General features: G+C 46.1%; 1 protein-coding gene and 1 long non-coding RNA gene across 2 annotated transcripts in view; one reads left to right on the top strand and one right to left on the bottom strand.

Annotated features, from left to right (window-relative positions):
* The window catches only part of SH2D4B (SH2 domain containing 4B), a 107,958-nt gene extending 102,206 nt beyond the window's left edge, over positions 1-5,752 (top strand). Inside the window, exon 8 of the mRNA XM_077350816.1 lies at positions 3,858-5,752. Within this exon, the coding sequence (XP_077206931.1) occupies positions 3,858-3,950 (93 nt within the window). The 3' untranslated portion in view covers positions 3,951-5,752. The remainder of the gene's footprint in view (positions 1-3,857) is intronic.
* On the bottom strand, positions 1,019-25,804 carry LOC143843955 (uncharacterized). Its single transcript, XR_013233765.1, has 3 exons — positions 25,629-25,804; positions 1,911-1,983; positions 1,019-1,645 (listed from the first exon to the last, which is right to left on the bottom strand). It is a non-coding gene; the product is annotated as an uncharacterized LOC143843955 (long non-coding RNA).
* Between the last annotated feature and the right edge of the window lie 381 nt (positions 25,805-26,185).

Here is a 26,185-nt window from a genome sequence, read left to right as displayed (position 1 = left end):
GACCCTTGGGGTGACGCCCTCTAGCGTTTTCTTGGCAGACTCAATACGGGGTGGTTTGCCAGTGCCTTCCCCAGTCATTACCGTTTACCCCCCAGCAAGCTGGGTACTCATTTTACCGACCTCAGAAGGATGGAAGGCTGAGTCAACCTTGAGCCGGCTGCTGGGATTGAACTCCCAACCTCATGGGCAGACAGCTTCAGACAGCATATTGCTGCCTTACCACTCTGCGCCACAAGAGGCTCTTGAAAATGGCAATAGGTTTTAAAAATATAGATCCCCCACCCGAAATATCAGCTGCTGTGGCTGCTGGGACAAGGCAAAAGGGATAACAGCTCATGAGCTCCAGGTTCATTTTGCAGTGTTGCCTTAAAAAAAAAGTCAAGCCATAGCTGACTTATGGTGACCCTGTAGGCTTTTCAAGGGAAGAGACTTTCATGGTGGTTTGCCATTGCCTGCCTCAGTGTAGGGACCCTATTTTTCCTTGGAGGTCTCCCAGCCAAATACTATCCAGGGCCGGCCCTGCTTAGCTTCCAAGATCCAATTAGATCAGGGTAGTCTGGACTATCCACATCAGGTCAGATGTTGTGACTCATAATTTTTATGCCTTGTTTATATTATAATGCCCCCCCCCCCAAGTATCAAACTAAGCCTAGACAGGGAGTCATTTACTTCATTCCAAGGCATTTTCCTCCAACAGAAAAAGACTTTCTCCAACAGGAACCGAAAATTGTACTCTGTTGGAAGAATACTTAGCAGAAGGCAGTAACTGAAGCCAAACTGGGGTTTCATTAGACAATATGAGCAACACAAATTGGGGGAAAATCTAACTCAATTCACGCTTAATGTGTAACCTGGGATTCATCTTTAAAATGGGGGGAGGCTAAACTGTACACAGATGCAGAAGGGGCTTTGTTCACACCTGCTTTCATGAGAAGAAAATGACTGGGGAACAAAGATTTTGTTGTTTTTTTATGTGTGTCTGCCCAAGAGTTCGTTCCTCATTCCTTCCTTCCTTCCTGTTTCAGTATGCCTGCCTCCAGTTAAAATCAACATCAGGAATTATAATGTGAGAAAGAGCTTTAACAAATATGATTAAAAAAAAACATATAGGGGAAGATGTAGATGAGACATTTTGTAGAAATATAACATCAAGTGTTGATTTGCTCTCTCTGTGCGCTCTGACTCCCTATTTCTGTTTCATACATGAAAATAATTAGAAGGACCCCAAAGCTGTGTCTGTTCCATGGGCTCCGAACATCCCTTGATGTTTTATTCCATCTTCCCTGCTGCTATGTCAAACGATGGGGGCTTTTCAGGTTGAAATGTGGAAGGCTGCCCTCCCATACGGAGGGGTTGGTGCTTGGTAGCCATGAGGCTTTTCTTCTCTGTCTGAAGTCTTCTGGAAGTTCTCTGGAGGTACCCATGTGCCAGGCAGCCCCTTGAACACGGGCTAGGCAGCTATGCACAACTGCCACACGTTGGATGTTGAAAGAGGCAAGGCTCCAGCTTGGAGACAAGCATCGGCTCTGGATTGTGCACTGGAGCACTTGTGCCTGTGATGGTAGTTCCAGGGCCGAGAGCATCTCTCTTGGGCTGCTCTGTTCCTGCTTTGAATGTACATGGAATGTCCTTGAAAACTTTTGTCCTGTTAAAGAGAAGCTACATTCAGAGGGAAACTTTTATGGCTTCTGGCATAGGATGAGAGCTCCTGACATGGGCTGCCCTCTTTCTCTGCAAGAAATCAATCAGAGTTTTACGATTGATTTTTATAGGTTTTGCCCATTTAACTTGCAGCTCTCCGGGTTTTTCTCTGGACTTCTTATTTTTTGGTTTTCTAAATATTTTTGTTAAACAAAAAGAATTGGAAAAAAACTAAAATACCCCCCCCCCCCAAAAAAAAACACTCTCACCTCTCTTCAGTCCCCTTGAAGAATCTCGATATGCCAGACATGGCAAGAAATCATTTCTTCAGTGAGTCATGGCCTGGAAGCAAAAGCCGAAGAAAAGAAATCCACTTTCAAAGTTGTTGGGACTTTTGGATTAAGTCCCTCTAGAAAATTAGAGCTGCAGAGCAACAGAGCATTTTGAAAGTATGCAGTTTTGGTCACCTTTTGTGGATGAGGCTCCCACCCAGACTCACAATGCTTGGAGATTTAAAAGAGAGATAATCTTTCCTGGAAAGATTATTTAGAGAAATATATATCGTATTCATCTGTTTCTGTCTCCTTACTCAAGAAGAGTAAAAGGTAAAGGTAAAGGTATCCCCTGTGCAAGCACCGAGTCATGTCTGACCCTTGGGGTGACGCCCTCCAGCGTTTTCATGGCAGACTCAATACGGGGTGGTTTGCCAGTGCCTTCCCCAGTCATGACCGTTTACCCCCCAGCAAGCTGGGTACTCATTTTACCGACCTCAGAAGGATGGAAGGCTGAGTCAACCTTGAGCCGGCTGCTGGGATCGAACTCCCAACCTCATGAGCAAAGCTTTCAGGCGGCTGCCTTACCACTCTGCGCCACAAGAGGCTCTTAAGAGCCTCTTTTTGTACTCTCAAGAAGAGTACAAAAGCTCAAAAGACAATTACAAAGAAAGCACATTGGAAGCCTCTACATTGGAAGCAGACTACATGCTTACACATCAGCAGATGCAGAGAGAGCAGAGCATAATTGAGGATGCTGCTCTTCCTTGCTAGCAGAAGCACACATGAATCTTCTCTTTCTCTTCCTGAAGAAAGAGGAAGTGGGCAGGAACCCACCTTGAACAAAGGAATCCCCTGGACATGTGCTTGGGTTTTTCCCATTGCAACCTCTCCTGTGACCACATGGTGCACTAGTGAGCACACAGGGGCAGCTCTGCTATTTAAACACCTTAACAGCAGCCCTTCAAGGCTGACTTCACCCAATTACTTGGTGATTGCAATTTCAACAAAAAGGTTTCAAATGATCGATGTTTATGTAGAGGCAGCTGAGTATGGGAGGAACAACCACTGTTGGATTATTGTTGCTGTCATTTCTGACTATTTTCTATGCTTAGGCCATTCAATGTGTTACGTCACAATGTTGTATGTAAACTGTCCTGAGCCGTATGAGAAATATAAAAATCCAATAAATAACTAAAACAAAAAATGCCCCAGGCAGCTCTGCTGCACTGCACAGCAGAGCCGCCTTAACATATGTTTAGTTTTTAAGAATGAGGCATTGCATAGTAATGCAATACCCTGTTCTTAAAAATAAATAGTGGCTCTCATTGCCCTGCAGCATGGTAGAACTTTGTTGCGCCAGCTGCCTCATCCAGGGCACAAATCTGGGGCAGACCGAGTCCAGTGGGGAAAATGCTCCCCATGTGGGACCTGAAAGTATCCGGGTGACGTGGTCTGGATCGGACGCCTGGTGGTAGCGTTGCGTGATGCTGCTAGTGCGGAATAGGTCAGGAAGAGGCCCTCCTGATTGTTCTGCCAATTGAAGAAGTTCATTTGGTGGGCACGTGAAAGAAGGTGGCAGCCCCAGAAGCTCCAGGGAGGAGCACCTGGCCCCCTCACGATCCATCTCAAGGCAATCATAGACTTTTTAAAAAAATTGGACTGCATTTGACTAACTTAGTTTTTAATTGATTGGCAGTCCTGATTGAGATATCAAGCTGGGGTCTTGGAAGTTTTGTTAAAACAATAACTGTGGTTTTATTAATATCGCAAACCGCCTTGAGTTTCCCGAGATAAGAAAGTCGGATAATGAATATTTTAAATAAATCAATGAGGAATCACTCGGTTGAGGATTACACTGTCGGTCTGATTTCCACTTGCAGCCATACACTCATGGTACAATCTGTTTTCATGCTGCTGAAGCGATTTATTTTCTCTTTCCAGGAAGAGATCATCACCTCCACCGGTGGAGAGTTGCTTTTGGACCCCTGCCGCCAGATGAAGAACCCTCCGGACTACAGTCCTTTATTTGAATGATTTTTTAAAAAGCTTACAGGAAATATTTCTGGACTGAAATTATTAGTGAGACAACCCCACCTTGAGAAACTAGGCACCAATGATTGCTGGGTAAGGGACCTGCATAGTTTAATCAGTAAGAAGTCTTAGATGGGATGACCATTTTTAAAAAATCTTCAAGTGTTATTTTATGTCATTAGGAATAAAAAGCTGGGGGAGGGGGAATGGAAATGAAGATAATCCATTGTCAGTTACCCACTGATGCTCCCTAGACTTCCAACAAATGGAAGCCTTTATTTCTGTAATGTTTGCACACTTGTACATCACAGCATGAGCTTAGAAATGATCGATGGAGGCTATAATTTCTGGGTCTGTGCTGAGATGTACGTATATACACACAGGGCTCAAATGTTACAGGAATGAGGTTCCCCATGGGGTGAGGGTCCATGGGGCATCAGCAGGAAGTAATCCAACTAATACTGAATGGCAGTGAGTCACGCTATGGGTAAAAGAAATGTAAGGCAGCTCCTCCCTCCATCACCCGAGGGCTGTTTCCCTCAAGGACCTTGGTGTTCCCTCCCTGATAATTTGATCTTAGCAAATGATCCAGATCTCCAAGGTAATAAGCAATGGGCCAGTTCCAGCAATTCCTCCTACATCTTAAAAACTGTTCAGGAAGGTTTTGGCCACAATGTAATGAAGTCAGGTACCCAGCCATAAGTACTTTCCCAGCTCTCCCAGAGGGAACGTTACTTTGGTACTCTCCATGCAAAAAGGGAAGACGTTCCTCCACAATGCAAAGAAAGGCTTTCTGTTCAAAGTAGGTCATCTGTTCTCATCTCAGGACATGGACAAACTGGAGAGAGTTCAGAGGAGAGTTTTGAAGATGATCCGGGGCCTGGGGACCAAGTTCTGTGAGGAAAGGCTGAGGGACCTGGGAATGATCAGCCTGGGAAAGAGCAGGTTGAGAGGGGACAGGATGGCTCTCTTCAAGCATTTGAAAGGTTGTCACTTGGAGGAGGGCAGGGAAAGGTTCCTGTTGGCAGTCGAGGAGAGGATCTGCTGAAATGGCTTTAAACTATGTGTTGAATGGTTCTGGTTAGATATCAGGGGGAAAAAATTCACAGTCTGAGTAGTTCAGCCATGGAATCACCTGCCTAATGGAGATGGTGAGCTCCCCCTTTCTGGTGGTCTTCAAGCAGCAGCTGGACAGATACTTCTCATGGATGTTTTAGGCGGATTCTGCACTAAGCAGCAGGTTGGACTACATTATCTGAATGGCACCTTCCAACTCTATGATTCTATGACTCCATGAAGCCCATGGAAGGGTGGGAGGGTGATAGTGCTATAGAGACACTAGTCTCCCCCCACAGACACAAAAAGAGTCAAATCTAGATTGGGAAAGGCTTGCTGAAATGAAGAAATTGTGTGATTCTTTAATGGGAGGTGCCAGTACATATATATTTCCCTCCTCCCTCCCTGAAAGACCTTCTCAAAGCTTGTCCATTGTCTTGTTACTAACAGGGTCTTCTTTAAATGGGAGTTAACCATCCTTCACTACATTCTGGATGAAACTCTCAAATCTCATAGCATTCCTTTTGTGATCTGACAAGTGTTGGGGGAGATAGGAATGATATAATAAACTTTTTATAACAAACAATAAATGTTTCTGAAACGCACATTGTGTGTATGTGTGTAACTATAGATCTCTCTCTCTAGCTTTGATTTAGCTGGTAAATTACTCTCCTGCACCCCTGTGTTTTCCGTTTCAAACCTATTTTGTCAGTTGTGCTAATGCATTTGTATTTTTTTTTGTACCAAGCTTGGGTGTGATGCATGTGTGTGATCGACTGGGAGATTTTCCCACTGGACTATAAATAAGCTTTTTAGTTTCATTTATTTGCTTCTCTGTTTTTACCTTCATTTTCTACCTTTAAGAACCCTCCAAGTGGCTTCTAGGGATGAAAACATTCTAAATGCAACACAACCATTTAAAAGATAAAAAATATTTAAAAGGAATAAAGGAAAAATTGTGGCTAGTTTCACAGATAGTGAGGAAGAGTGTACAATATGCATGACCCCTGGTATAATGAACAGCAACAGAAGAAGAGCCCTTTAGCTTGTCTAAAAGTGACAAAGTTTTCCTATCGGCTTCTGCAAGGAAGGTGCCACGACAAAGAAGGCCCTGCTTGTGGTGTATTTTTCACTGAATTTTGACATTCATTCATTCATTCATTCATTCATTCATTCATTCATTCATTCATTCATTCATTCATTCATTCATTCATTCATTCATTTATATACCACCCTCCCTGAAGGCTCAGGATGGTTTACATACAACGTGGAAATTGTACAAGAAACAATCCATATATATAAATAACCATAACATTAATACTACTAGCTGATAATTATAACAGTGGTAACAGTGCAACAGTACAAACAGTATAATAGTACAAAGAGGTCCATGAGCAGAACACATTGATGGATTTCTGGGAGGGAGGGAGCAGGGGCCATGCAGATGTTGTTGGTTATTCCAGGTCTCAACCAAATGCCTGGTGGAAAGAGCTCCCTTTTGCGGGCCCTGCGGAACTGTTTTAGCTCCATCATGTAACACAGTGGTCCACAACCTTCTTGAGGCTGCGGACCGGTGGCCTTGGGGAGGGCGATTGCCCGGCTCTATGCTCTATGCAAATGCACATGCGCGCATGCGTGGGAGTGCTGCGCATGCACGTTTGCGGCCACGCAGCTCCGTGGTTGGGGACCATCGATGTAACACAATGAGCAAGGTCTATTCTAAAGATCTCAGAATCCAGAAAAAGAGGATGGATAACTCCTCAGAGTATCCTGGTCTTAGCAATGGAACCTTGCATTGTGCAGGAATGTTTGAAGAACTCTAAGAAAGGCCTAGGCTAGCTGGCTCTCATCAGATCCTGGTTGCTAAGATGGGCTGACCCAGGTTAGAGTGTGTCTGGTAGACCACCAAGGAAGTCCACAGTCATGATGCAGAGGCAGGCAATGGCAAACCACCTCTGAATATCTCTTGCCTTGAGACCCCACCAAGGATTACCAGAGATCAGCTGTGACTTGATGGCAAAAACAACTCCAAAACCAAACTACAAAATCCTGGAAGAGAAGATGTTATAATGTGAGAGGAGCATAACCGCCAAACACGGTGACTTGTTTCCTGCTCAGCGTCAACATCAGGAACTCCCATCTGCCCTGTGCGGTGTGAGCTTCAGCTGTGGGTGCATCTCAACCAGCTCATGACAGCTGGATTGGCTTGACTCTGTTTATAGGACCCTGTTCCTGGGTGAGACTGAAGGTGGATTGCAGAAGAGAAACTAGGGTCATCAGATGGCACAAGACAACTCATGAGCAATGCAATAAGACTATTTATTAATTTATTATTTATTATTTATTTATTTATTTATATTTTATTTATTTATAAATTTATATTTTATTTTATTTATTTATATTTATATACCACCACTATATACCAAATGTCTCGCGGCGGATTACAAGATTGATAAAATACAATAAAATCCCCTAAAATACCCCATTAATATCAATATAACATGGCGAAATAATAACATAACAAGATGGCGAATAATGAAATACCAACCACTTCTCCCGTTCAGCAAGTGTCAAGTAACTCTTTCTCTCCCTGGGAGTGAGGAACACAATTGACCACAGCTCAGAGATACCCAGAGGGTAACACCGGGTACTGCTCTGGCCTCAACCATAGGCCTGGCGGAAGAGCTATGTCTTGCAGGCCCTGCGGAAAGCTGACAACTCCAGCAGTGCACAGCTCTTCCGGGAGCTCATTCCACCACATTGGGGCAAGAGCTGAGAAAGCCCTGGCTCAGGCTGAGGCCAGGCGTATATTCCGGGGTTCCGGGACAACCAGTAAATTCATACCCGCAGAGCGGAACAAAAGAAACAGTGTGAGCAAAAGGCAAGGCCAACCGACTTACGGCAACCCCTCAGTGGGTTCTTCATGAGCAGAGGTGGTGGGCCATTGCTTGCCTCTGCAGAACAACCCTGTTCTTTCTTGGTGGTCTCCCGTCAGAGTCCTAACTGCAGCCGGCCCTGGTGAGCTTCCAGGCTGAATGCCGGTTTGTAAATCTGTGCACAACTTTAAAAAGAATACAAATTCTAACCTTTTAAAAACAGTTAAGTGTAAAAGCCAGTGAAGGGGGGGGGGCGAAGCCAACAGCAGATTGAAAAACCACCAACAGCAGCCTCCCCTTCCAGTTCCTTGCGGGGGAGGGAAAGAGCTTTGTCCATTTATTTACTTAAACCATTTTTATCCTGCCGCTCGCAACCTAAAAAGCCTCCCGAGGCAGCTTTCAATATCGCACAAGACAATGTTAAAATGCAATAAGAACATCTATAAGAACAGCCATAAAACAAGTGGGTTTCCTTAAAGGAAGATAACGGCGACTTTAAAGCGGCAATAAAGACATTTCGGATTGGAGGCTAAGGGCGGCGTCAAAATGTCCTTCTGGAGGTAGGGCATCCCAGGGCATCTTCTAAAGAGGCTCCTTGAGTGGATGCTAATTTTGCGACCGCATAAGGTGGCACCCAAATGGAGCCTCCCTGGTAAATCTTAATGCATGGTGGAATCATTGGGGAGCAAACAATCCCTGGGGGATTCTGGGTCCAGACCAAGTTCGGTGGGGGTGGAGTTGCTTGGGAGAACATTTTTAAAGGAAAAATAAGGCTCAACTACTTACAGGCAACTGATGGATTCAAATGGGTCGCCGTGTTGGTCTGAAGTAGCACCATAAAATCAACCAAGATTTATTCAGGGCGTGAGCTTTCGAGTGCTTGCACTCAAGTGCTTGCACTCGAAAGCTCATGCCCTGAATAAATCTTGGTTGGTCTTAAAGGTGCTACTGGACTCTGATATTACAGGGTCATTGGCAATTCGCTGTCACCACTGGCACCTTGGCAGCCCTAGATGTAGTGGCTGTAAGATGGATGCAATCTACTCCTATCAGTTTGTGTAAGTGAAAAGCTTATGACAGTATTGGGGGCTGAGACTTCTGTGGTAGTGTATGCAGGGCATAGAGGGTGGGCAGCATGCCCTAGGCACCGCTGGGGGGGGGCACAGGAGGACCCATGAGCCCGGCTGAACAGAGGGATTGTGCCTGCTGGGGCCCACCCAGTTCCCCCCCACCCACTTACCAGCTGCTGGTCTCCAGCAGGCCACTGGGAGGCCACAGTGAAGTGGAACCCAGAGCCAGCATGGGCAGGCTTTAATTTGGACACAGCACTGGTGTTCCCACCCTTGTGACACCAGGCCCCACCCACCCACCCACCTGCCCCAGGAACCAAATAGCCTAGGAATGCTGCTAGATCTCGCTGATGGCTTCAGAACACCACTAAGCAGTTGCAGAACTCCTATGTAAAGGCGGTGTCCTTTTTTGAATCTGTGGGCACAGGTAACTGTGTACAACCATGGACGGGGGTGCCATGAGTGAAGGAGCCAACCTGGAAAGCACAAAGAACAACAAAACTGAAACGGAGCCAAAACCACAGGTCAAGGGAGAAAAGTGGTAATTTAAAAAGAGACACTGGGAAAGAGGAGTGTGGGAGAAAATGAAATGAACACTGATATCGCAGCTGTCACTGGCATGACTTTTTGAAAATCTTTGCAACCAATCCAATTCCCTAGTGGCCAGTCCAATGCCCTGCTGCAGGGGTAGGCAAACTATGGACCTCCAGATGTCCATGGACTGCAGCATGAGCCCCTGCCAGCATTTTGCTCTGCTGGGCAAAAGCTTCCCCTCATGTTCTGAAAACTTCTAGGCTCCAGGAAAGGTGTTGGTGGCCCCCATCGTGTACATGATTGCATTCAGGGCCAGCCAAACTTTCTGTTGGCTCCTCTGAGCAAATACACAGTACAGTTGGAAGCTATTCAAGCATAGGAGGCCCCGACCTGGGTGGTCCAGGCTAGTCCGATCTCATCAGCCCTCAGAAGTGAAGCAGGGTGGAACCTGATTAGCACTAGGGTGAAAGATCACCAAGGAAGACTAGGATCATCAGACCGAAGAGGCTACAGCAAACCACCTCTGAATGTCTCTTGCCTTGAACATCCCACTGGGACGCCAGATGTTGGCTATGACCTTCTACCACCCTACTGAAGCACAGATGATGGCCATTCTCCTCTAAGAGGGGTCCAGTCTGTGATTCAGCAGAAGCTGGTGAATGGCACTCATAGGTCGCTTCCAAACTGTAACGGTTCTTCATGTAGCTGTCATCACAGATGCAAATGAGCACGGGATAGGAGAAGCTGATTCACTTCAAAAAGGACGTGGACAAAACAGGGAGGGGGCAGAGTGACGAGGATGATCCGGGGCCTGGGCACCAAGCCCTGGGAGGAAAGGCTGAGGGATTTGGGAACGTTCAGCCTGGAGAAGAGGAGGTTGAGAGGGGACAGGATGGCTTCTTTAAGGGGGTCCCTTGGTGGAGGGCGCTGGAAGGCGTCACCCCAAGGGTCAGACATGACTCGGTGCTTGCACAGGGGATACCTTTACCTTTACCTTTACCTTGGTGGAGGGCAGAGAGCGGTCCCTGATGGCAGTAGAGGAGAGGAACCACAGTAATGGATTTAAACTATGTAGAATGGTACTGGCTGGGTGTCGGGGGGGGGGATTTCACAGTCAGCATTGGGATCAGCTGCCTAAGGAGGTGAGCTCCCTTACACTGGCAGTTTTCAAGCAGCGGCTGGGAAGATAATAATCTTAATTATTGTATCCCATCCTTCCTCAGGGCAGGTAACAGCATATGTTAAAACCAGTATACTCTTTAAAACATCTACATACATTAAATCAGTCCCAGTCAATGGAGCTGAGGGGGGGGGGGGTTCAGATCCTTCTTGGAGAAACAGATCTTCCTTCTATTTCAGCAGTAAGGAGGTGGTGAACTTTCCCTCACTGGTGGTCTTCAAACAGTGGCTGGATCAAAGCTTATCAAGGATGCTTTTAGCTGATCCTGCATTGAGCAAAGGGTTGGATCGATGGCCTGAATGGCCCCTTCCAACTCTGCGATTCTATGATTCTAGTATAGCTATGGAGCATCTACATGCATGCTTCCCTCTGACTGATTATGCACAGCGGCAGGACATTCTTCTTATTATACTACTAGGGGCCAAGCCCATTCAATTCAGAAATACAAGGGCATTAGTTTGGGGTATGTGTGTGGAAGAACTCGGAGGATGGCCTCTCCCTCCTCCCATGACCTGGAAAGGCTGCAGGCAGCTGTTATGGAACTCACCGGCATGGACAGTTCTCACGCGGCAGGGATCTGCAGCCTCCGAGCCTCAGAGGGAAGTGGAAGGAGGAGGGGGTGGTCAGGTGGGGGACGGAAGGCAATTGGCTGGCCGCTGGACAGACAGGCAAGCCGGTTGGAGGAGGAGGTTCTCAGGGGCGGGACAGCTGCCCTGAGTGGGTATTAAGTGCTGAGTGGCACTTAAGCCATGAGTCACATTCCTCCTCCAAGGCCTTACCAGAAATATATTATGTGGAACAGACAGTGATACAGGCAATATAACAGTAATAGAAATGTGTGTGGAGAATTCATGTGCAGACACTCCATTGGAGAACCATAGCTGTGTGGAAACAACCTATGAATGGCATTTACTGCTGGTGTCTGAGATGGTAACTGCACCCTCTCTTGGAGAACTGATGTGGGTTGGGGTTTGCAAAAATGCAGACCTTCCTGCTATGATTGTTAACAGAGTTTAAATATGCAAATGGGTAAAGCACAGATTGCGCAAAAGAATGACATAGTTCTATTTAGAAGAAGAGAAACAATTGTGGAGAGAGGGGGAGAGAGAGAGAGAGAGAGAGAGAGAGAGAGAGAGAGAGAGAGAGAGAGAGAGAGAGAGATCTAAACAGTCTAACTGATCAATTGTGTTGTTCATCTCTTCAGTCTGTTATGGAGCCAAGCAGGGAGGAAGGGAGTTCAAAAGAGCAGGAAGTATCCTAATGAGTCAATCAGGACACTGAGGAAGATTATTTTTGGGGAAAAAATAAATAAGTTCCTATTCTATCTAAACTAAATGCACATCTCCTCTGATGCCCCCTCTAGGATACGCTTCAAATGCCATTGACTCCTGCAGGCTAGAGATCTTGCATATTCTAGCACCTGGGGCATGCAAAAACAGGTCAAATGTCTTCAAAAAGATTGTCTCAAATGACATGTGGAGTAAAAAAAGGGGGAAAAACTCGGAAGGGGGACAACTGACGGATGATGTGGTGTGAACAACATTAAAAGTAAAATCCCAGTTCCAAATTGGAAGCAAATCACATGCTCCATGTGGAAGCAGCTCTCAGAACAGTGACTGCTTGAGCTGCCGGCCACCAAGCTGAACAAAGAGTAATCTCAAGTAACTGTTGGCGGAGTTTGACTATACAGAGAATGCAAAACATAGGACTGCTTAAAGAATAAAATGTTTATGAAGAGAAACAACTATGTACAGAAAGAGAGAAAGAGAGACCTATCTATTTCGCTTGAGTCATTCTTCTGATCAACTGCTGTTGTGGAGGCAAGCAGGGAGGAAGTGTGCTCATAAAGAACAAAGTCTCCTATGAAGCCAATCTGGATACTGGAGGAGATTATTTGAACTGTGAAGTTCCTATCCTATGCTAAATATATATATATATATATTGATCCCCCCTGCAGGACAGCCTTTGTATTCTGCTCAGTCATGCACATTGCAGATCTTCCATATGCCAACAGTAATTGCTCCCATTGCTGATTGTTTGAGGGACTGGGACACAATTTTGGGTTGAGGGCAGCTGAAAGATAGGCCATCTGCCTCACTGTCCTCTAATGAACATATATGGGACAATGGCCTGATTTCTCATCCCATAATCCATTTTCATCTGTTCTCCGGCCTGCGTTTCATGCATGCCTCATATTTTAGGTTTCACCTGGCTTTAAAATAAATTCCTTGTAAGTTCAGCAGCAAATGAAATTACCGGCTGGAAAACTGCAATTTCATCTTGAGAGTTTTATTATGCTAATAAATGTCAGGATTCTCAAATAAAGGAATCAGGGTTCTTTTTTCGCCTTTTTTCTTTTGCCCAAAGTCCCGTGGAAATAATGAAAAACGGCCAGCCAACTCATCGAGTCCCAGCCGGGAAAATCTCGACAATATATAACCAGAAACAGGAGCCGTATAATAGAGTGAGACTTAACTGAAGATAAATTTCAAAGGAAACAAAGGGAGATCATAGTGGGAGAGAATTTAAAAGATAAGAAGCATGCTGCAAAAGATGCATAGCCTAAGCACACCTGAAAGACTGCCTCTCCCAATACATCCCCTGGAAGGCACGACAATCAACTAGCACCAATGGGCTGGTGATCCCTAGCCCCACAGACGTGTGCTTGGTCTCAACTAGAGCATTGTTGAGAACTGTTGAGAACAGGGCCATGATGGAGCTGTCAAAGTTCCACAGGGCCTGGAAAATGGAGCTCTCCCACCAAGGCTATAGTAGAGAACAGGGCAGCAAGAAGTTTATCGCCCCTTCCCCCTACCTCTTCCTCTTTGGCTTCCCCCGCTTTGATGTCATCTCCAGCCTGGGTAGTTGGCGGAGGGTGCAAAGGAGCGAGGGGGAGTCTGGGGAAGGGGTTTTAAATGCTACTTTATTGTAATCTTACCATTGTAACGGATTGCATTGAATGTTTTACTGTTTTGAACTGCCCTGAACCCATATGGGAAGGGCCAGTATAGAAACTGAATATTATTGTTGTTGTTGTTACTACTCTTATTATTAATACCCGGGATGAGGGCAGAAAGCATTTAACATGCCAAGGCCTTTCTTCTAAGCTTCTAAATTGTTCAGGTTGACTCTGTGAGGTAAACTGTATTTGGGAGACAGAGGGAGGTGGAAATTAGTCTGCCAGTGGAAAAAGAAACAGGAGCCTGTACGATTTCCCACGTGATGCAGCTTGGTCTGGAGGCATCTCTATAGCTCTACTGGTACTGAGAGCAGAGCTGATTCTGCACAGAGCTGATTCCATTGTGGATCCTGCTGAATTCAGATCAATTAGAACTTGGATCTTCTTCTATCACCCCCCCCCCACTGAAACAGAAAAATGTTCTGCATGTGATTAGGGAAGCTTGGGGGGGGGGGAGACAAGTGCGGCAGAAGCCTCTTTCTTTCTTTTCTTGAAAGGGGGTGTGTGTGTGTTAGGATTGGAGACAGCAGAGGTGGGAGAATAAATCCAAGAGGCAAATCTCTCCAGAGAGAAGTTAGGGCTTCTGGAGCTTCTGCCGAGAGAAGTTAGAGTTTCCTCTTTAAGGGAAGCCTTGCAACATGGGAATGAGGAAGCCTTTGAACTGATGCCCTGGCCAATCAGTGCTTTTCTACAGCGTCGGAGGCTCCAGGCAGCAAGTCAGGAGAAGCAGAGAGCTGCACCTTTAGTCATGCCGATTTTTCAGTTTTGGCCCCAAACCAATTGGGGCCAAATCTGATTCATCCAAATCACCCATAGGTTTTTCAGATTCAGCTGAAACAGTTGGGCTGGATCTGAACTGATTCATTGCCATCGAACCAACGGTGCCGTTCAAGTCTATGGGGATTTCCCCCTTTTTAATTTTTTCTGGGCTTGGGGTGGGGGGTTTGTGGTATAGGCACCAAACTAGCCGCATGGCTACAGGAGCCTCTCCTCCCCACCTTTCAAAAAGTTTGTGCCAGGGGGTCCTCTTTGGGTGCCCCATCTGACCATTATTTCCAAAGATCAGAAAAAGGCAGATTCTCTGGTCTCTTTGGAATTTACCATCATTGGAAATAATGGAAGGTGGATGGGGACACCATCTTTGGGTGCCTCTAGAATTGGCCCTCCAAGGTCCCTGCAAAATATCAACCCCTTTTTCACAAGAATGCCAATAATCATAATGCCTGACATTTGGCATGCTGTTTCTTGCCTTATACAGTACAAAAGAACAGGGTTTGCTGCTCTGAACTGAGAAATTCCTGGAGGTGTGGAGGGAGGGGGGTGGATCCTGAAGAGGCTGAAATATGGGGAGGGGAGGAATGCTCGGCAGTAAAGAACTGACAGTACAACCTAGTCAGGATCTGTGCTTGAATCCTCAGCATATCCCTGTTTACATGGCCAGCTGCTTATTGGCCGTTTCATTTCCCTAGGTTGTTGGGGTTTATGAGCGTAGAGCAGTGACCTTCAAACCCAACTCCATGATTTACTATTCCTGTTATACTTAACGTGGAGTTAGGGGAGCTTTGCCTTTTGTGGGCTTCCATTAGAAGCCCCCCTGCCAATAATTCCTGTCAGCATGACTTTCTGGAATCGATTACAAGACACTTCGTGTACTTCAATTTTTTTGGGGGGGGGGGGGAGAAGCCCAGTAAAGTGGGAGGGGGGGATCTCTCAATGCACGGCCATTTTCTTCTGATATTTAGTAATGGGAAGTTCATAAATATAAAAAATGAAGGGTTGATTCTTACAGAAGGGAAAGCAACGCCCTCAACCGTTTGCTTAGCCAAAAATAATTCTGATCACATCGGACTGGATCTCGGACAGTTATTTCCACAGGTGTAAGGACTTCCTCCCACAGAGCACAACTTTTGTGTCTCCTCATCCTGTGGCCACCCAAAACGTCCTTAAACCTTATTCCAGAGAGGGTCCCTTCTCTCCCCATAGCAGAATTTCAGATGGCATTTTGGGCTGTCAAAATCATACTCTGTGGGTGGAAGTCCTTGCCCCTGCAGAACTGCTGTGCTGGATCCAACCATAACCCACAGCCATGTTAGCAGTGTCACCACGATATACTTATGGCATTTTTTGCTTTCTCCAGGATGGCCCAGACTAGCCTACCTTTCCCCACCCCACAACAGGGACCTTGTGAGGTAGGTGAAGTGGAGGGAGCCCTGAAAGAACTGTGACCGGCTCAAGGTCCCCCAGCTGGTTGCCTGTGGAGGAATGGGGATCAAGTTTAAGGTTCTGGGACTTATCCAAATGTTACCTGAATTGGTAGTGTCACGTTTGAGAAAATGGCTTGTGAGAGGTCAGGTAACTTTAAAAGATCAGAGGTCTAAGTATACCAGGTAATTACACCCTAGGAACTTCAGGCAGACAACCGATATATAAGGATAAAATAAGCAGCCTCTATTTAATAGAAAAATAAATAGACACAGACAAATATAAGAAGCACACGTCAATCTAGCAGATGGGGACTGAAAAGAAAAGAGTCTGGGATAGAGGGTGAATGGAAAGATAATTACCAGTTCATGAAGAGGCAGAGACAGAGACAGCACAGAGTCCAGCAGGGTGTCGAGCCCTCTGGATGGATCCTGTTTGAGGATGGTGTGTGCTGGAGATTGCATGTACACCGGGTGAGCTGTCTCAGGGTTGAGACAATGGGTGAAATGGGTGCTGATGGCTCAGGAGATGGGTGCAGCTGAGGCTTGATGACTCTGAAGAAAGGAAACCATCGGGGTACAATGAGAAAGTTCTAGGTGTCCCAAGAGATTAGCTAGCTGGGTGGAGGGAAATTCCCTCCTGGCAGAGTGGCTTAGGTTGAGTCGACTTGAAAAACCCAGCTTTAGGGCTGGCAACTGGCAGGATACAGAGGGGGGAGGGTCATCCTTGTGCATGACATCACTTCCAGGAAAACTGGAAGTGATGTCAGGTCACTCTAGGAATTATCAGAAACTCTATGGGAAAACTCTGTAGCAAAGCCACAGAGTTTCTAGTGATTTCTGGAGTGGTGTGACATCACGTCTGAGTTTTCCCAAAAGTGATGTCCCATTACATGCAACTCTGGTGATTAAAATATTTTTTTTTCCCCTTCTGCTTTTATATTTGTCATCTGCTGGCTGCCGTGATGGCAGGAGGAGCGGGTTGCCGGCAAAAGGCACGGGAACCCGTCCTGGATACCTGCTCAATAGGAACCGGCACAGAACAATTTTCCTTATATAAACACAAGCTTTTATATACTGATACATTATCACAGAGTCCTCGTGCACCATTGTGGCTGGCTGTCTGAACTAATAAATCCTTATCTGCAAAGATTTTATATTCTGTCGCATCACATATTTGTGTTAGGGCGAAAAATGTTCACCCGCATCTAGGGAACAATTTTCTTCCCTGTCTTCTCTCTCTTTTTTCACATAGGAATGTATTCATTTAAATTGTTTGCAGACGAGGGTCTATAGTTCACAGGTTGGCAGAGATTTACATTCTTATCTGTTTTCTTCTGCCATGACTCCTTCCCTGGAGGTTTGGGGTTTGTGAACCAAGATAGCCGTGCGTCTTTGACTGAGTGATCAATCTGAAAAAGAAGGCTGTGGGGGGGGGGGGATGCCTAGGACTGGGTGGGAAAGATGGTTGACCTTTTTCCTGGACTGGGCCTAGTGATGATGGGGTGCAATTGATCCACTCCCAGCTCCTCGCTTACCATGCTAGCACTCTGTGAACATCTTTTTGACTACTGGTTTATTCATGTTTCTTAGGCCTGCAGCCTGTTTTCATTATGATAAGGTTGCCAGTCTCCAGGTGGGACTTGAGGATCCCCCACTTTGGCTCCCCCCCTTTTAAGGGTTCAAGAACAAGGGAGAAATCCCTCCCAAAAATTTGTGGAGCTTCTGATTGTGGTTCCATCACTATCACACTTGCTCCCCCTCACGCTAAACGTGTGGAATTCTACACCAACAGTGGCTCTGCAAGTTTCAGGTGTGTGTGTTTGCTTGTGATGGAGGCAGGTGGCATCTGTGGGCAGCAAAACCACAAACAGGTTCCGAAGGTTTCAGGTGGGGGGGGGAGTGGGTGTAAGGTCAGAGTGTCACCCTCAACATCTCCAGCATGCTGATGTCATTTTCGTGTGACATCAACACATTGGGGAGCTTCTGGATCACACGTCCAAATCCTCTGCCACCAGCCTGATTCCAGCTGGCAATCCTAATTGTGACCCTGTGGCTAATGTAGATTTTCTAACCAGCTGGAGTCGTTTGCTAACAAACATCTCCACTTGCCTGATGCACTGGTTGTTTTGAGTGAATAAAATCCTGCTACATGAGGTGTTACTGTCTGTTGGATTAACAGGGAAGATTGAACTGCATCCTGACATTGTTGTGAGGGGAAGCATAAATGGAATGATTAAATACAAACATGTAACTATTTCAAAATGGGAAGCATAACCTGGTTTTGAGAGTTGCCAGCCCTGGCCCAGGCAACCCTGATCTCATCAGATTTTAGATTCTCTGCCTGCCTGCCTGCCTGCCTGCCTGCCTGCCTGCCTGCCTGCCTGTCTGCCTGTCTGTCTGTCTATCTATCTATTGTATGGCATGTGTAAAATGTAGCCAGAAGATCCTAAAATGTTCTGGCTGCCAGGCAAGAGATGTTCAGAGGTGGTTTTGCATGCCACACATCATAACAAGGGATGGTTAATTCAGTTCAAATAACTGAAAAGTACTCAAATAAATTATGGTTCAGGCACTTTTTAGACTTATCCAAGCGGAATCACCAATCCCTGTAGTTTAAACCGGCTGAATTGACTGTCACAAAATCATGATTCTGTGATTCAGGAAACTTTGAAGGAAAGACGGAAGAGCACACCAATCAGCTGATCCCAGTGGTCAGCTGTTTGGCACACCTTTTAAATGTCTCCCCCCAGAGCCTTCCAAGGCAGTGTAGAGAAGGCTTTCTGCTGCCTGGGACATCTAGGGTGGGGGAAGAACTGCCAAATGTGATTTCTTAGGATCACCTGTCTGATGGTTCTTTAAATACCTCCTTCCCCCCACTATCCCAAGCAGCAATGAGCTGGATTTTTGCTACATGGGAAAGATGGGGGGAGCTGCCATCTCTGGGATCAGCTGTCTAGTGACTGTTTCAGCTGGATTGGCCAAACTGGTTTCAATCTCCCAAATTTGCAAAGCTCAGATAAATATACCAAATCAATGATTTGTACTGAATCAGGAAACCCGAGACAAAGAGTACTAACCCCCCCCCCCCCCGGTACATCCCTAGTCATGATCCTGGTATTCCTTGGAGGTTGCCCTCCCAAGGGCCAGCCAGAGCCAACCCTGTTTAAGCATCCATGATCTGATGGCACATGACTTGTCTGGAGTATAATAGGCCAATAGGAAGTCATTCACAGGGATGCATACATCAGAAGTAACTTGACAGCACATTTAGAGACAAGAAACTCTCTTCTGATGTCAGAGACTCATCCATCAATAGAATGGTCAGCAAAGGGCTTCTTGGGCCTCATACAAGTACCGGCATTAATGGGCCTGATCTGCAGGATCTGACCCATTGCCCATAGGATGCAATTGAGGGTCTGTGGTCACAAACATTGTTCATAGTACAACAAACTAAAATAAACTCATTTGAACTACCAAGGAGTCAGTCAAGGTGGACTGAAAAGCCCCAACTCTATTATCAGCTGGTCACTGTTTTCAGATCAAAGAAGAGGCATCCTTTTGAACCCCCTCCCCACCTTCCTGATTGATTAATAATGAAAGACATTTGCAATACCAAGGAGAAACTTGCCTGCTGGCTAATATTCTGTTTGGGGATGTAATTCCATCTCTGTCTGCTCGCCCGAGGATTCGATCATTTCATTCTGTTCTCGCTCTTTCTTTTTTTTTTGTAATTGATGATCATTTGTGCGTCCTTTTATAAAGCTTTCTTCCAGCAGTGTCTGCATGTTTCATTTTATATCAACAGAGAATCAATGAAAATTTAATGGAAGCAAGTGTGTAGCTTCAGTCTGGATTAATGCCCCTTTACTTCTTTCGGTATGAAACCCTGGCACCCACATTCAGAACTTCCTAGTTCTTTTCATTCTCTCTGCTTTCCTCTTTCTCTAAAAGAAACAATGCTAACAATTTAGACAGCACTACGGCATTATTCAGAGCCTCTTGTGGCGCAGGGAGGTAAGGCAGCAGAAATGCTGTCTGAAGCTCTGCCCATGAGGCTGGGAGTTCAATCCCTCTTGGGGCGCAGGGAGGTAAGGCAGCAGAAATGCTGTCTGAAGCTCTGCCCATGAGTCTGGGAGTTCAATCCCAGCAGCCGGCTCAAGGTTGACTCAGCCTTCCATCCTTCCGAGGTCGGTAAAATGAGTACCCAGCTTGCTGGGGGGTAAACGGTCATGACTGGGGAAGGCACTGGCAAACCACCCCGTATTGAGTCTGCCAAGAAAATGCTAGAGCGTGTCACCCCAAGGGTCAGACATGACCCGGTGCTTGCATAGGGGATACCTTTACCTTTATGGCATTATTCATGTGAAGATAAGTACATAGTCCAATATTCTGTGCCCCACAGTGGCCTAAATCCAGGAGCCATCAGGAAGTCCTCCAGTGGGGCCAGAGCTCCAGAAGCCATCCTACTGTGCCCCCCCCAGGAATACTGCCCCAGACATAGTGCTGCATCTATATGTTGTGGCTTATAGCCACTGAGGGACTGCCAGTGAGGAGGAGCTCACCACCTCTTTAGGCAGCTGATTCCACTGCTGAACTACTCAGACGGTGAACATTTTCCCAAGCAAATAAATATAGGCAAATAGCTACATCATCAATATAGGATAGGGTAGAGGGAGGCATGTGCCAGTGAAGTTTAAAGGCAATGTATACATGAAGCCGATATATCCTGGAGACAAAAAGTGCAGCTAGCTCTCTATTCATATAAAATAATAATGGTCCCATTTTCAGTATCAGCTTATTCCAGAAAGGGAGGAACAAGAGGGATCATAGGTTTCTCCTACCTTCAACAGAACCCAATAGAACAATGCCAAGAGATGAACAGTGAGCATGAGCAACCCACAGAATTCAAGAGCTTTAACTGATACCAACTGGTTACAAGCAGCACCCACCCTGAAAGAACCCTATATCAATGGATCTCAACTGCTGCCACTCTGCAACCCCGACAGTGGGGCGGCGGTGGCAGCGGCAACGTGCACACTCATGTCTGCACATGTGCATGCACTCACGTGGCGGCACACATGCGTACATGCTGCCGTTGCTCCAACTGTAGGGTGAAGTGGTAGCGTCATGGCACTGGCTTCCTCCGTGAACTCCAAGGCTGCATGGAGGACGCCAGCTCCATGCTGCCACCACCACCACTGCAACTCCCCACAAAAGGCCAAACAACCCCTCAGGTGGTCGTGACCCCCGGGTTAAGAACCGCTGTCCTATATGAATGAATGAGTCATAATTTTTGATTGGCATAAAGCCATTGGAGATTGCAAAACAATATTCAATCCCACCAAAGTAAAAACAATGTAAAACACTATGTAAGCTATAAGACAATACAAGGAATAGGCCTTGAGTAACACCTGAGCAAACAAAGTCGTTTTATCAGAAATATAGGCCTCAGAACCTGATAGAGTGCCAGCTGGAACCAGAGAGAAGCAGGACAAGGCATTTGGCCCTGGGTTCTTCATAAAGTGGCCGATCCAGGAAGAAGAAGAGTTGGTTTTTATATGCTGACGTGCCGCTTTTCTCTACCCGAAGGAGGCTCAAAGTGGCTTACATTTGCCTTCTCTTTCCTCACCCCACAACAGACACCCAGTGAGGGAGGTGAGGCTGAGAGAGCCCTGATATCACTGCCCGGTCAGAACAGTTTTATCAGTACCGTGGAGAGCCCAAGGTCACCCAGCTGGTTGCATGTGGGAGAGTGCAGAATCGAACTCGGCTTGCCAGACTAGAAGTCGCACTCCTGACCACTACACCAAACTACCCCAAAATGGAGATCTTAAAATGCACTGGCATTGTTCCTTTGGCTTTGAATGATAACGACCAACTCAAATGGCCATTTGTACGGACTGAAAATGAAACAATGTGAGGACCGCTCTAAGGTTGTGATTAATAATATTTACTATGTAGGGCGCTCTAAAGTGATGAGTTTTTAATAATTTGAACCGAGACTGCAAGATTAATGATTGCAAGATTAATGATCTGTCAGGGCATTGCATTTAAACACCCATGTTTAAGTTGGAAATTATCAACAGACGGTTCAAAGAGGTCACCAGGAACAGGGTAGTGGGATAATATACTGTTCAAGAAAGCAAAGCGGGTTGAATCTTTAATTGACTAAATGATCTTTGACTAAGCAAAATAAGAACCCTATATTATCCTCTTTTACAATGCATCACCACCCACAAAAATGTTGCTACTTATAACATGATCCTATTATTGGCATCTGACACCTTAAGATCTTACATGATCTCTGACTGTCTCAAGAGTTTGTTCTTACTTAGCCTGTTCATTAAGACAGAACAAGCCAGTACCCTTCTGTTATTGTTATATAAATTTTATACACCAGCTTTGTGTAGTGGTTAGGAGTGCGGACTTCTAATCGGGCAAGCCGGGTTGGATTCTGCACTCCCACCCATGCAGCCAGCTGGGTGACCTTGGGCTCACCACAGCACTGATAAAGCTGTCCTGACCGAACAGTAATATCAGGGCTCTCTTAGCCCCACCAACCTCACAGGGTGTCTGTTGTGGAGAGTGAAGTGGAAGGTGATTGTAAGCCACTTTGAGACTCCTACAGCAAGCGGGGTATAAAAACCAGTTCTCCTTCTTCTTCAGGTTGTCATCCCTGGGATGGGAAATTCTTGGAGATTTGACGTTGGAGGCTGGGAAGGGGCCTCAATAGGATATAATGTCATCCTCCAAAGCAATTGTTTTCTCCAGGTCAATGTGAGTCCAGGAGAACCTTAGAGAGCAACAAGAGTATTGGAGGATATTCTGCCAGAGTCAGTGATCCATCCATCACAGACCACTTTGACTCTAGAGAACCTTAAAGAGTAACAAAGTTTGTGGTGGGGTCTTTGTGAGCCACTGCTCACTTTCATCTTAATCTGCCTCAAACTCTTGTTAGTCACTAAGGTGCTTCTGGCCTTGAATCTAGCCTCCTTTCCTGCCCCCATCTCCTTGCTCTTTTCCCCAGCTGTGCTTGGTTGCTAGGCATGCAAATTCTCATGGTTAGTAGCCAACCCCCCTCCTTTAGTCACCATGACATCCTCTTCTCACCTTCTCATATTGCCTTCAGGAATACTATATATCTAGTTCATGCTTCCTCTTTGCCTCTCCTTAGTCCTCCTCCTGGGTAACCCAGGCCTTTGCCCAAATCAGAGGGAAAGTCTTGCCTTTATGACATCAGCAGCCACCTGGATGACCTCACTCTTCCCTTCCTGCCCTCATCTCCTTGCTCTTTCCCCCAGCTGTGCTGGTTGCTAGGCATGCAAATCAGTTCCCAATTGTGGGTAGGGATTGGTGGAACAACCCCTGATGTCACAGGATTCTTGCTTGATGTCACAAAGGCACTGCCCAAAGTAGGGGAAACCCAGCCTAGAAATTTCAGAGTTGGTCTTGCCAACCCCTTTTCTGGCACTCTCCAAGAGTTTTTAGGAAGTGTGCGGGGCCCACGGAAGCCAATCTCCAGGTGGTGCCTGGGGATCCCCTGGTTTTACAGCTCATCTCTAGGTGACAGAGATCCTTTCCCCTGGAGAAAATGGCTGCTTTGGAGGGGGGCTCCATAGGATTCTTCTCCCCTGAGGTCCCTCCCTTCCTCAAATCCTGCCCACTCCTGGCCCAAACCCCAAAGTCCCCAGGGATGTTCTGACCCAGAGCTGGTAACCCTCGCAGTGCCAGATGGGGCTTTTGCTAAGCAAGGCTTCTGATTGGCTACTGGAGGCTTCACTGGCTGCACAGATTTCAAGTATTTAAAAGGCTGCCATATAGAGAATGGAGCAGAGTTGTTCTCTCTTGCCCCAGATGGATGGACCAGAACCAATGGGATGAAATTAATGCAAAAGAAATTCCGTCTAAACATATGGAAGAAATTCCTGACAGAGCGGTTTCTCATTGGAACAGACTTCCTTGGGAGGTGGTGGGTTCTCCATCTTTGGAAATTTTTAAACAGAGGCTGGATAGCCATCTGGTGGAGAGGCTGATTTTGTGAAGGCTCAAGTGGGTGGCAGATCACAGTAGATGAGCGATTGGGATGTGAGTGTCCTGCATAGTGCAGGGGGTTGGACTAGATGACCCAGGAGGTCCCTTCCAACTCTATGATTCTATGATTCTATGACTTCTCAAAATGTCACTTTGGCAGCAGCACGAGGATAGTCACTGTGTGGCCAAAGGTAAGGTGGCTATTTTTGTGGCTCTGCCCACCACATTTATTTATTATTTTATTTATTTAGATTTCTATACCGCCCATTTCTTTGCAGCTCTGGGCTGTTTACATTGAACATTATATAACTTACATGGAACAATATATAGACTGCAACAACTTTCAAATAAGGCATCAAAAGATTGCAAAACCACATTTATAATATAAAAATAACAATTAACAGTAACATTGGGGGTTGGTCCTTTCAGTCATGGAGGGGGCATCTGGGGGCTCAGCAGGTGTTCAAAGTCAGTTGGCCTCAAGCGAATGAATGAATGAATGAATGAATGAATGAATGAATGAATGAATAAATAAATAAATAAAATAAATCTTGGCTATTTTCGTGGCTCTGTCCACCACATTGCTTTACAATTTTGTAGGAAGAAGTGAAGAAGGAGTCCCAAAGGGGTTTACAAACACTTTACAGACATCTACCAGGTGATGTTCCAACTAATATGCATTGTGTATAAAGCTGCCTAGCAAGGAGCCCACATTTTCAAATAGTATCCAAAGACCATTCATCTCAGTGTTGCCCGACTCTTATTCAAAATGCATTCTCTTCCGTTGAGCCAAAAAAAGAAAAAAAAGATTCATCACCTAGCAAGCCCTAATGTTAGATCAGTTTACTGCAGAAGTGCATTTGTTCCTTTGTTCCTCATGTTTCGTGTGTTATGGTTGATTGTATTACACATAACTGGCAGGGGTTCATGGGATTTGTAGTCCATGGACATCTGGAGAGCCTATGGGAAAGCAGAGGCCCTTGCAGGGAGCCACAGACTTCCCCAGTGGAGCCTCCAGGGTACAGATGAATGCAACAGATACACCTACTGCTCTTTGACTGTGGGATATTTTTTCTTGCTTCAAGAAATTTATTAGGTTTTCAGAGTACCACAATTAAAAAAAACAAAAACAAAACCTACTCTGATGTTTATCATAAAGGAAGGAAAGGCTAACAGGGAAATAAAGGTTATTTTCTATGAACCCATGTTGCACCATGTAACATCTCAGTGGCTGAGGTGGGTATTATAGCTTATTGTGGATTACAAAATACCCAAACATCCCAAATTCCCTCTTTCTGCATCATAACAATATCAGAGGAGCTCTGTTGGGTAAGAACAGGGATCCCTCTAGCCCAGCATTCACAACAGCCAGACCATTCCTCTGGAGGGCCAATAACAGGGCAGAGAGGATGAGACTTTCATGGGAACATCAGAAGAGCTCTGCTAGATCAAACCAGTGGTATGTCTAGTCCAGCATCCTGTCTCCCACAGTGGCCACCCAGTTCCTCTGGAGGTCCACTAGCAGGGCATGGAGGCCAAGGCTTTCATAAGAACATCAGAAGAGCCCTGCTGGATCAGACCAGGGGCCCGTCTAGTCCAGCATCCTGTCTCACACAGTGGCCACCCAGTTCCTCTGGAGGGTCAACAACAGGGCATGGAGGCTGAGGCCTTCCCCTCATGCTGTCTCCCAGCTCTGGGATTCAGAGACTGGTTAGTCACCATGGTTAGTATCCAACCCCCTCCTTTGGTCACCATGACATCCTCTTCTCACCTTCTCTTATTGTCTTCTGGGATCCTGTATATCTAGTTCCTGCATCCTCTTTGCCTCTCCTTAGTCCTCCTCCTGGGTAACCCAGGCCTGTGCCCAAATCAGAGGGAAAGCCTTGCCTTTATGACATCAGCAGCCACCTGGGTGACCTCAGTCCTCCCTTCCTGCCCTCATCTCCTTGCTCTTTTCCCCAGCTGTGCTGGTTGCTAGGCATGCAAATCAGTTCCCAATTGTGGGTAGGGATTGGTGGAACAAACCCTGATGTCACAGGATTCTTGCTTGATGTCACAAAGGCACTGCACAAAGTAGGTGAAACCCATCCTAGACATTTCCCAGAGTTAGTCTCTTAATGTCTTGGCCCCTGCCAACACCCTTTTGAGCACCCTCCAAGAGTTTTTAGAAATTGTGTAGGGCCTAGGGAAGCCAATCACCAGGTGGGGCCTGAGGAGCCCCTCGTTCTACAGCTTATCTTTAGGTGACAGAGATAATTTCCCCTGGAGAAAATGGTTCCTTTGGAGGGGGGCTCCCAAGGATTCTTCTCCCCTGTGGTTTCTCTCCTG

This window comes from Paroedura picta, chromosome 8 (assembly GCF_049243985.1).
Source record: "Paroedura picta isolate Pp20150507F chromosome 8, Ppicta_v3.0, whole genome shotgun sequence".
NCBI classification, from domain to species: domain Eukaryota; kingdom Metazoa; phylum Chordata; class Lepidosauria; order Squamata; family Gekkonidae; genus Paroedura; species Paroedura picta.
This window is presented reverse-complemented; position numbering and strand designations above follow the sequence as displayed.